Source organism: Poecilia reticulata, chromosome 3, assembly GCF_904066995.2.
Source record: "Poecilia reticulata chromosome 3, P_reticulata-male-v2, whole genome shotgun sequence".
NCBI lineage: Eukaryota > Metazoa > Chordata > Actinopteri > Cyprinodontiformes > Poeciliidae > Poecilia > Poecilia reticulata.
Window position 1 is genome coordinate 24,180,311 of NC_088832.1, and position 12,007 is coordinate 24,192,317.

The 12,007-nt window shown below is 41.6% G+C and overlaps 1 protein-coding gene and 1 long non-coding RNA gene across 4 annotated transcripts in view; one reads left to right on the forward strand and one right to left on the reverse strand.

Moving 5' to 3' along the window:
* The window catches only part of ush2a (Usher syndrome 2A (autosomal recessive, mild)), a 193,622-nt gene that overhangs the window by 8,649 nt on the left and 172,966 nt on the right, over positions 1-12,007 (reverse strand). For all 3 annotated transcript variants that reach the window (XM_081605303.1, XM_081605301.1, XM_081605302.1), the window contains exons 75-84: positions 9,533-9,614; positions 9,296-9,441; positions 8,002-8,343; positions 7,123-7,484; positions 6,643-7,012; positions 6,144-6,425; positions 5,887-6,056; positions 4,970-5,297; positions 747-956; positions 544-636 (exon numbers count right to left, since the gene is read on the reverse strand). In XM_081605303.1, the coding sequence (XP_081461429.1) occupies positions 544-636; positions 747-956; positions 4,970-5,297; positions 5,887-6,056; positions 6,144-6,425; positions 6,643-7,012; positions 7,123-7,484; positions 8,002-8,343; positions 9,296-9,441; positions 9,533-9,614 (2,385 nt within the window). The remainder of the gene's footprint in view (positions 1-543; positions 637-746; positions 957-4,969; positions 5,298-5,886; positions 6,057-6,143; positions 6,426-6,642; positions 7,013-7,122; positions 7,485-8,001; positions 8,344-9,295; positions 9,442-9,532; positions 9,615-12,007) is intronic.
* LOC145551132 (uncharacterized) lies at positions 511-8,494 on the forward strand. The gene is made up of 4 exons (XR_014086948.1): positions 511-659; positions 740-1,181; positions 4,937-7,511; positions 8,038-8,494. It is a non-coding gene; the product is annotated as an uncharacterized LOC145551132 (long non-coding RNA).

The following is a 12,007-nucleotide window of genomic DNA, read 5'->3' on the forward strand; positions in this document are numbered from 1 at the left end:
ATTTGTGGAGCCATGTAATCTGATGTGTTGGTAAACTGTGACTTATCAAGCTAAAAGCCAGCTCAGCTATTAACCAGGAAATACCTGTAACATTATATGGATGCGCTTCACGAGGAAGAGGTAAAGAGGAAGATGAGAAACAAGAGTCCCAACAGTGCAGATGAGAAGAAGGTGGCTATCAAAGCTACTGAGCTTCCTCAGTAGGACTCTAAATTGATCTCCTCAACGCCGCAGTGATGCAAAAGGAGCCCTGACCAAATATTCAGTTTAACAGTCTGTTATTTCTGCATCAGGAATATTTAGTTTGTTTTATACGACAACTTAATTTACTACAAAGTTGAGCTTAGAGTCATGAGAATCTAAACCAACTGAAGTAAATACTTAACATGCATCACTCTGTGTGTAATCAATCTATATGTGAATTGAGCTACCTACACTGAAATATCAACGTAATAAAAAGTAAAAAAAATATTTAATTTATTCACATGCATCCATGTGTATTAACTTTTTCTCTTCAAGTAGGATAATATTTATAATATTTACCTGATAACAGGTGCAAGCCTCAATTCCCACCAAATACTGAGTGTGAGGACGTAAACCATGGAGTGTCTGTTGATGGGATGTGCCTTCTGAGAGCTGCAGGAAAAGAAAAGCAGCAGGTAGAGTATTTTTATTTTTAATAATGAAGATTGTTGTTTGTGAAAGAGAAAGACTCTAACAAGTGAAAGGTTTTATCCAGTAGCTACCAGAGATGTGATGTTGGTGCGGTCCAATGAGAACACTCTGAAGAGGCTCACGATCCCGTTGGGCTGAGCAGGAGGGTGGATGTTCACGACTGCTGAGGTTGCTGAAACATCCAGGAAAATGGGCAGCCCGACACCCTGAGGCGGGGCAGGCCCAGTTCTCCCACTGACCCATGGACTGGAATCATAACCAGCTGAATTTACTGCCCACACCTGTTGGTCACAAACCACGCGATCGCTCAATAATGTGATCAAACCAGATGGAAAAAAGAGAGGTAATAGGCGATACTAGCTACCGCCCAACCCTATCGTTGGCATTTAAAATACACTTTATGAAGTCTTACCGGGGAAGGCTTCTGTTAATTAACCAACATCCACCTGACCAACAGACGAGCTCGAGTCAATTCGACGGACCATCCATCAAAACTACCATCAGCAGTGAGAGCAAAACCTTTTCACCATGCAGCCCAATACTAACATATCTGCATGACAATTACTTTTCACCTTCATCAAGGAGTTATTCACACACATACACAGTAATCTTATTTGTGTGCTTGTGTTGGGTATAATTAGAGGGTGTACACAGCGCAGGGTCAGGCGGGGTGGAGATTTGCATGTGTAAGTCATCTGTAGCCTGTCAGAAGTAGTGCAGAAGGCAGATGGATGGCTTTGAGCTTTAGTGTTGAGAGTGTGTGCATGTGCGCACGGTTTGTTGTTTGTGGCTATGAAGGCGAGATTTGCGAGTGTATGCATACGCTCGCGTGTGTGTTAAGAGTTGAATTAACCTCAATAATAGTCAATTAGGCCGTAATCAATCAGACTGATTGATCTAAGTGACAGCACAGATGGACTGAGGAGGGAGAGGGGAAAGAAGAGCAGAAGATGGAGAGACTTGAGATGGGGAGGAGGAGGGAAGGATGAAAATATGCAAACAGGATACAAGTTGTGAAACCAGAGTGATAGCCTATTAGCTTTAAGGGATTCCAATGTGTGCATTTGAAAATTTTTAATTTGAAAAGGCCAAATGATCTCCAAAAGCAACATGTCCCATGCCAGAGTAATTTGAGATGAGAAAGACACTCTCTGATACTGTATATGTCGATCTGGAAAGTGTTACAGAGTAGTTTCTGAAACTTTGAGATTCAGGTGAACTACAGTGGAAGCCATTATTCACAGTTAGAAAAAACATGGAACAGTGGTGAACCTTTAAATGAGGAGCAGGTCTACCAGACTATTCCAAGAATGAACTGACAATTCATCAAAGAGGTCACAAAAAACACATGTCAATATCTCAAGCATTCGCCTCATTTAAGGTCAGTTTTCATAGTTCAACAATAAGAAAGACAGAAATACACACAGTGTAGATCTTAACAATCACTTTTTAAAGAAATATATTATTTACATCAACAGAGTAAAGATGCTTTTTTTATATTAATCCATATTGGCTGTTTAGTTTAAAGCTGCAGAAATAATTTACTAAGGCTTCTTTGTTCTTTGTGCAAAATAGGGGAGGGGACAACACTGAGATTTTAGTCACATACTGAATAAATATTTTGATGCTATGATGTTCATGGTGAAAGTGATCAAAACTGTTCATGTTTATTGTTTTTCCTGAAAGAACCTAAGCATGTTTCTATCTGAAACTTGAAGATAACAGAAAGATTAATCTTCAATTAAATTTTTCTAGATTTTTTTTTCTAACAATTTAAAAGTTTAGGAAATAGTTCTCAAATTACTATGGACTGGTGAACTTATGTAGAGTTTTTCCAGTAATGTCGACCACTCAAAGCACCTTACACTAAAGACACATGCACACATATTAATGCACCTTAGGGTTCAGTACCAATTGCCCAGACATGTGGCAACAGGGGGCTGGAATTGAACCAACAACCTTACAATTTAAAGACAACTGCTTTGCCCACTGAGCACAACATCAGATGAAAAGTGTAGTGCATTGCAAACCTATTTCATATTTTGTCAGAAGGAAAGTCAGAAGAATAGTAAACTGCTTTCAACAAATGTAAATCTGAAATGTTTTGCATGCTTTTTTATTCAGCCACTGAGTCAAAATTGCGACTGTAAGTCTATCAGGAAATGTCTCCACCAGTTTTGCACATCCAGAAACAGCAGTTTTCTCCATTCTCTGTTCACAAATAGCTTAGGATCAGTCGGAGTTCAGGTCTGGATCTTGACTGGACCTTTCTAACACATGAAAGTGCTGATTTATGCCACACCATTGCTGCTCTGGGTTAAATGTTTGTCATCGCTGTCAGCTAAAAAAATCAATGTCCACCAAGTCAGAAGTCTTGTTTTCCTGCTGTACGTATCCCTGAGCATGACGTTGCCACTGCTGTGTTTCATAATGGTCTCGTCTGACCAAAAGTTATATTTTCAGAATTAAATGAGAGAATGAATTCATACATATTTTTTCTTTCTGTGAGCAGTTAGTTCTCATCTGTGAAGTTCAATGTTAAACTCATCTACCACCATAACCATTATTGTAATTACTCATTTAGAAAAACACATGCATATCTCACTGCACATACAATGTAATATCCAAGTTGCGTCTTTTTTCCACTTAACTTGAATGAACTCATCAGTGTGGATTCATAAAGAAACAAAACTGGTTAAGAATGACACATCTTTACCCAGCAACATCTATGTTCTTCTCCATAGCAACAAAGTTAAGACGACAGCATGACTTACGACTTCGAGTGATGATAAAAAGTTTGTGCCACATAGTCAGAACAGGGAATGAATGTTCAAATTTAAAGTCAGCCCACATCACCTCGCCCTTGATCCAGTGTTAAAAAGGTACTGCTCATGCCTTCGTCCTTATATCATCTACAAACTTTTTACTGCCTTTTCTCCACTCTTGTCTTCTTGCCTCCTATTGGGCCATGATTTGGCTTGTTAGACACAAAATAAAAATATATCCTGCAAGCTGCCACGGCAGCAAAAGAGCCGCCATGGCAACAAACGACTTCAGTACACTTCCAGGCAGGATTTGAGCATTTTTATTGGATGGCGGGACAGCATGCTTGGTTTTAGTGCTCTGATAGGCCGACACAATAACTTGGCGGGTGCATCTACTTGGGGTGAAGGGGCTAAGTTGTGTGAAAGTGGGCAGTAATTAAAAGCACACATAAAGCTGTCAATAGGAGCTTATGACCCAGTGTAATTAGCCTAATATGATTTCTCTCTGCGAGCTGTGGTGTGCTACACTGAACTGACTCGTCCTTGTGTACGCTTGAAGCACATGCAGAGAAAGTGCAGCGGCCAGATATCAACACAGAATTAAAAACAGGTGGATGGGTGAGTGAACAGCTAGATACGCTAATGCAAAGAAAACAGATAAAGAGACAGAAAACAGAAGAGAGATAAAGTGGTTGGACGAAAACTTTTTGGTAGAAAATTAGTTTCCTGATGCTCACTATGACAGAGCACAACTCTATATGATCATCACCAACTTACACATAGCATGTCTTCCACTTCAATCCCCCCTCCACGGCCAAATTCTCCAGGGACATGTAGCGGTCACCATTAAAAGGTCTTTCCAATACGAGCTCTGTTACCAAGCAGGCTAACCGTTAATTCGATTGGCTGGCTGGTAATCAGGAAGTGGGGTGCTCAGAGGGCCCGGTGATTAATGGCTCCGTTGCCCGCTCGTCATCTCCCAAAGCTCCTCCTTCACTCCCTCCTCATGTCATAAATTAGAAGTCTCGTAAATAAAGACGGCACCACAATCAGGCAAACTCAATCAATTACATCCGTTCTCTGGCCTCGGCTCATACGTCTGACAGGCAGGAATGCTAATGTTATTGTTGCTTCCAAAGGGCTAACCTGTCAATTAGTGTGCCAATGCACAAGCACAACAGCATGATTATGGACTGCTCCATTTAACACCTGTCTGATTAGTTATGTGAATGTGTGTTAGTGTGTTTGTGATTGTTGGGGATAATAGGTGCTGGGTAATATGGTGCTGTAGCATGATGTTATTGTATTTAGGACAAGGTGTTTAAAATAAATCTTAGTGCAAAACCTCACAGTCCTGTCTAAAATAACACTGAATTTACTCTGTTTTCTGCCAAACAGTGTTTATGTTTCTGCTGTAGTCTGTATTTTTAGGGATGTCTAACCTGGACCCAACTATCCACATAAGAGAGTTTAGGTTAATTACTTTTCTTTTACAGATAAAACTTCTCAAAATACGCCGTTCATCTTACCTGGTACTGGTATGTTGTGTAAGGCTGGAGTCCGCCATCTTTGAATGATGTGGAGACATTCCTGTAAACAACTGTTGCTAAACTCGTCTCGTCTGTTTCCGAGGAATCCTGCCTGCGATGCACCTCGTAATGTAGGATCCTGCCGTTTGACTGACCCGGGGGAGACCAGGTGAGAAGAAAGCTTGTCTGCAGGCCGGTACGGGGGTCAGAGGTGAGATCTAAGAGTGGCGCCGGCTGGCCAGCAGGGGGAGCCTCCAGTGTGAGTACGGAGGACCAGTCACTGGAGGAGCAGCCCAGCTCTGTGCAAGCCTCTACCCTCACTTCATACCTACAGAGATTAAAAAAATTTTGTTTTAAGAGAAGGAATGTACATGGGAAATTTCTTTAAAAGAAATATGTCCAATAATAGACTAAATCAGACAAATGTAAAGAACAATGCTTTTTCTTGACTTGTCTCTGATATGTGAAACCCACCTTGCAAACTTTTCCACATTTGTAGCATTATACCCACAAATGAGGGATGTTATGTGGCCAGCACAAAGTAGTGCACAAATGTGAAGCAGTTTGAAAATGATACATCAGAATAAGTGTGTAAATCTGTCTTTTATGTGATTTCCTCTTCTTCCCTGATAACAAAGGTAAAAAAGTCTTTCTGTCTGTGAAAATGATTGAATGGTCAAGCTGAACAAACCAGGACTCTTGCTATTAACCATCATTGTCCAGGCCCAAGATCTTGCCATTTATGGGACAGAAAAAATTCAAGGGGTAGGCCTAAAAATGTTCGCCTGCACAAAGCCTGTGTGGAGAAAGGCTGCGCATTTGAACAAAGGTCCTTGACTGAAATTAAAGCCCTGACGTCATATGTCAGAGACAGGAAGAAAAAGTGGAATCACTGACTGAAATCCACTCAGACTGACCTGTGGTAGGGACCCAACCCAGGCAGGATGATTCGTTTGTCAGAAAAGGCGCTGTCCTCTGGAGTGAAGACAGAACTGGTGACGTTAAGATGGACCGGATCTCTCAGATACACGGCGTAGCTCACAATGTCTCCGTTAGGACGAGCGGGGGTCTGCCACTCTACTGCGACCTGGTAAGAAATACAACAAAACAGCGTCAAAAATGTTCAAACTTCTAGAGCTCTTGATTTGGAGTCGTTTAAAAAAGATTGACACACCTGGGTTGCCTCCAGTGATGTCAATGCTGGGAAACCTACACCAGACGGGGCTGATTGATGAGTCTTTGCTGTGGCTACTTCGCTGCTGACAGCTCCTTTGCTATTGTTGGCTCTGACAACATAGCTGTACTCCATACTTGGCATGAGAGTGAAGTCATGATAATGGGTGTCTCTGCCGATGTAGATAACTTCACCATCTCTGCGCAGCTCGTAACCAGTGATGATCCCATTAGGACGATCGGGGGGTCTCCAGGTGATCTCAACTGACTCTGGGCCAGTAACCTGATATGTATTTGAAGAAAAATACATCAAACAGGGTCGAAAAATAATAATTAAATAACAAGAAAACATAAAAAGTTATTTACATTGCACAAAAGAACTAATTCACAATTGAATACTATGTTTATTCTTTTTTCTTGTACAGATTTTCAATGATTTTTCAATGATTCACTGACTAAAAAATTGGTTTCAACTTCAAGTTAGAGATTTTAAAAAGCACCTTAAGAGTTGGGGCAGCCAGGTGAGTCGGGGGAGCTTCCTCAGTAACTACGGTTTTTGTGCTGCTGGCGGTGCAGCCGCCTCTGGTACATGCCAACAGAACCAGCTGATAGCGCGTATGAGGCTGCAGGTATGACAGTGCTGCATTGAGGTCTCTTCCACGATACGCCTCTTTGTTGTTCAGTTTCAGCACATATTCTGTCACCTGTCCGTTCTGCATCAGAGGTTTACTCCATGAAACGTTTATATGATGAGAGGTTATGGTGTCTACGGTGGGGCGCTCCACCGTCTCGGGTGGGGCCTCTAGGGTTGTGATTTTGGTCTGGGGGCTGGTCGTACATCCCTCCGAGGTGCAGGCTGTCACTGAATAGCTATGAGAGAATCAATTCAAGTTTTTTGTTTATTTTTCTTGGCTTATTTTATACTAAATCTGCACATATGAGGAAAGATGCAATAACAGAAACAAAAAAACACTTAATACCTGTATGTTGAAAATGGGTGCAGGTCTTCGTCTGTGTAGGTCAGGACAGTCGGATCGAAACTGAACTTGAAGTTGATATTATTTCTCTGTATCCTGTAGGACTGCAGAACCCCGTTTGGCTCCAACGGAGGAGTCCAGGACACCACCACCTCACTGGGCCGACCACGGACGTGCCTCACTGTCGGAGAGGCTAGACCACGAGGAGGGGCTTGTCTGGTTGTTACAGTGACCCAGGGGCTGCAGGCATGTCCCGCTGGGTTGTGAGTGCAAACACTGAACTCGTACAGGGTCCAGGGACGTAACCCAGTTACTGTGTAGGAGAGAGCCCCAGCTTCCTGTGGGGACAATCCTGTGAAGAGCACCTGTAGGAGACATGATTGACGATAAAGGTAGGCGTTTCAGTTAAGAATTAAATTCTATTTGGAACAAAAATAAACTGTGCAAAATCATATGTTCTTCTAGATGGAACTGCATTGTTATTAACTGTGAGAGTTAAATCAAAACCTTGAGACATTCCTCCAGGATAACTTCCAAGTTGAATGAATGCTGCTAGTCTTGTCACCATGACCAATTTTACTGACTGATAAAATGTCCTAATAATTATTGAGAGGAACAACAATATTGTTGTTTTGAGACAAATTTCAAGCAAAAATTTTGATAATGGCTTAATAATGAAAGTCACTTTTCTCAAAACTAAATAAACATTAATTTTAGAACACCAACAACCAAATAAAACAGAAAGTAGACAATCGAAACCATGAATAAAACAGATCACAAAATATTAATCATGAGAATGAAGATAATCTAGCTAATTTAAATTCATCATGCCATTAATTGACTAATTGCTTGATACTTAAATTCAACCAGTATTTCTTCTACCTTTCCTCCATCAGTATCCTCTTCATTATTTCGTAGCTTTCCCCTCTCCTCCAAACTCCTTCCAAGCAGAGAATATTCTCCAATTGGCCCATTGGGTTGTGACGGAGGATCCCAGGTGAGCGACACCTGATCAGCGCCGACAGAAAGAGGCCGAGGGGGCAGCTGGGAAGCCGGAGGGGCAGCTGCAGTGGTGATGTGCTGAGGAGAGCTGAGCGTGCAGCCTGCTGCAGTACAGGCTTCAAGAGTCAGAGAGTAAACAGTCCAAGGCTCCAAACGACGGAACAAGAAACTCCTCGAAAGCCCGCTGAACTCCAGGTTCTCCTCACTGTACAGATTGTACATCTGGATGGACGGATATGGGAAAGAAAACAGAGACTTTGCAGATGGGACACTGTACAGACAAAGTTTTGTATGAGTTTTTTCTACCATTCACTATGTGTGTTTGTAGTATTGCTAAAGTACTTGCAGATTTAATAAAAACATGTCAAAACTCGCAGCTGTAATAAACAACAAAGGAGAACTGATACAGCATCTAAATGTTGATGCTATGATGACCTCAACACTACTTTTAGTCTGTGATTTTGTCTCACATGGGATAGTTAAAATAATCCATATTTCAATATATAAATATAAATAAACTGCTTAAAGGTACTTCCTACAACATGAACTGTTTCACACACATCCTCATAGCTGCTGGTGAAAATTTAAAACTCCACTAATTTGGGAAGAATATCCAGAGGTGAGAGTTTGTAACCCTCTTTTGAAAAAAATTCAAATGTAAAAGAGCAACAAACAGTTAAAGTCACAGGACGCCAATAAGTCCTGGTGCTGTGCTACAGACTGGGGACTAGAAAAAACTCGACCATCTTAAAGACAGACTCGCTATGGACCAGATCCTGAAAAAACTTTGTGTAGCCCAGATACATGCATACACAGTGAAACAATGTTCCAACTAACTGTGCAACTGGATCCAAGGCACAGACTTCTATAAAGATAATGACACTTTGTTTTATCTGTTTTGCTATGCATTTTTTTCTTTCTAAATTGATGGTTATGTGGCGTTCCACAGACCCTCTCGCAGTCCAGAAACAGGCTAATTGTTTTCTCTAATTTGTTGTGAAGTGTGAGTGTGTGCATGCACGTTATTTCTCCTGCGTTGCTCTACGAGTGACTGGCGACCCGCCCAGGGCGTACCCCGCCCCTCGCCCAATCACTGCTGCAGATAGGCACCAAACCCTCCCACCCCCGACTTCCAAATTTGAGTGTCACGATAACCCTGGTCTTGGTTCTGTACCGTGATGACTCCATTTGGAGCCTGTGGCTCGTCCCAGCTGAGCAGCAACGCTCTGCCCTCCTCTCTCTGCTCCACTGTCAAGTTCCCCAGGCCAGTCGGCGAAGCTTCCACGGTCTGGACCTCCACCCACGGGCTGGAAACGCTGCCTGAAGTGGGGTAAAAACAATCAGACTCCCTCACAGTTATCTCACTATTCACTCCGAATATTTAAAATGTGCTTCTCAGCTTCCAAACTACCTGCTCCATTCACAGCTTCCACACGAAGACTGTACTGACTGAATGGGTCAAGACCAAAGACTGCTGCCTCCAACACTGAACCCTGAGAGACAGAAAACAAGTTACAGAACCTTTATTGTCAAACTTTGGTAACTGCTGACTTTAGTGGCACTCGGAACAAAGTTTTGGTACAATGTTTTTTAAAGTAAAGGCTAAAAGTAACTGGAATGTTGAGCGACTAAGCATCAAAGATTAGTGGTGAAAGCACGTTGACCAGCGATTTTTGCTGTGCTTAAACCCAAAACTTTATTTCATTTTATTTGACTAAGGTATGTTTACACACAAGTCAACCATTTTGGATCCTGATGTTGGAGAACGTAGAAAGGCTGCATTGTCTCAGTTGAAATTCAAACTTGAAACTTGAACATTTTAAATTTTCAGTAAAAATAGAGGGCATAACTAAAATGCTAAATTTAACCAATCATGCAGTGCCAACTGATTTTCATTAGTACTTATGACATTGTAAAACACAAACAAAATTCAAGTCTTATTTTTGACACGTCCATTATTATGGTCATATTCAGAAAAGTCACTATTTAAATAATTTTCAGTTGTTATAAATGGCATATATATGGAAAGATGGCTTTAAGACAAGAATAAATGCGGAAGAGTGAAAAGACAACAGAGGAAAGCTGATGAAGTGGGACGAATGCCAACCTGACAGGCAGCCAGAGGAATTTAGTTACTGTTCACACAAATCCTGTGTGAATGAAACCAGAGTATCAACCATTAAAAGAGGAATGAAAAGGAAGAATGGAAACTAAGATGACATAACAGGGGATTTGTGATATCAGTGTTTCAACATCCAGACTGCCATGGTCAAGTAAGGAACACATGCCTTAGTGGCAGAGAGAAACGTAGCAGGCAAACGGCTGTCCCTGGTGGGAGAACTCAAAGCTTCCAGATTAAGTATTTATGTCACACATGCACCATTTCATATCATATACACAAACACACACAAAACCAGGGTGTGTGCCAGTAGCTTTAGGCAATGGGACCCATCCCAACACCCTGGCAGATGCAGGAAAAGTGTGTATGCGTGCGTGATACAGTGAAAACACCATTTACTAATTGATAAGAGACACACTGTTGTTTCAAAAGGCCCTGGCGTGCGATGACATGGAAGTCTGGGAGCACCAGGCTCCAGGATGTAGCATTTATACGCGGTCTTTGTGTTTGCTTTTAACTGGGAGCTCTGAAGCAGCCATGAGAGTGATATCTCTGCGTTTGTGTGAATGCAGAACACAGGAGGGTATGCTTCTTTCAAGTGTTGAGTCTGCAGATCAAATTTTGCTTGCACATAACAGAGCATATGTAAAGAGATTAACTGGTAACCCACTTCAATGCAGCTGCAGCAGGATCAAAAAGGCTCAAATTTTCACTGAATCAAATGAAATCCCCGACAAATCACCGTGGCGTGGCACCAAGGCTGAACTGTCTGAACAACAACCAGAACGCGTGTACTCACTATATTCATGTCTGGAAGCCAGCATATTTTTCATTCACAGTAAAACGGGATTAATAAGCCCCTAGACACCTAGACACAAGCTAAATCCTTCTGCAAATCACAGCACTTCTCACTGAAAGAGGGAGGGAGAGCCACAATGAGACAGGGAGGGGTGAGAGAGCGGAGAAAGAGAGAAAGAGGAGGATGTAGCGGAAAAAAAGGTAAAAAAAAATACTTTCTTTTAAGGTAACACATGGAAGGCAATTAGGAAAGATTGATAAGAAACAGTAAGATGTGGGTTAGCTAATAACCGATGAAGTAAATAAAAAAAGAAGAGGAGGAGGGGAAACTGAGTTAAGTAAAGAAAGAGTGGAGGAGGCTAAAGCTGCAGAGAAAAAAAAGATAGATGTGGCAAAAGGGGGAGACAGATTAAGTGAGCCAGAATGAGAGATCTCTCTACCTTAAAAGCCAGTGAAATATGTGAGGCATGTGGCCTATAAAGCGGTTAACATATGCACATTGTCAATAGCAGCATCTGGCGCTGGCAGATTTTATAGGAGCGTGGAGACTCTGCTACATGCCTCTAGATGGCAATACATTCAAACACTTTATCACTGAAACACACCGCATTAACAGGCTGCACACACACACAACAATCAAGGACTGACCGTGAAATTCACACACACACACACACAAGCAGGTGGACAGACTGTTATTAAATGGTGCTGAAATACATAACTATTCCACTGCATTAACAGCTCCCACAATAACTACTTTACTGTAATACATGCACACTCAGTTCATACTGACAGCATTTGTAACGAAACCAAGGAGTTGGTGAATTTGTTGGTAACAAGCAAAAATAAATCTGCAAAAAATAAATGAATAAAAAGGAGAAAATTTTTTTTTTTAACTTAACTAGGTTAAACCAAACTTAACCAGTGGGAGGAACGACCTTCTGTCTTTACAGTTTCTGTCAGGTTTAACAT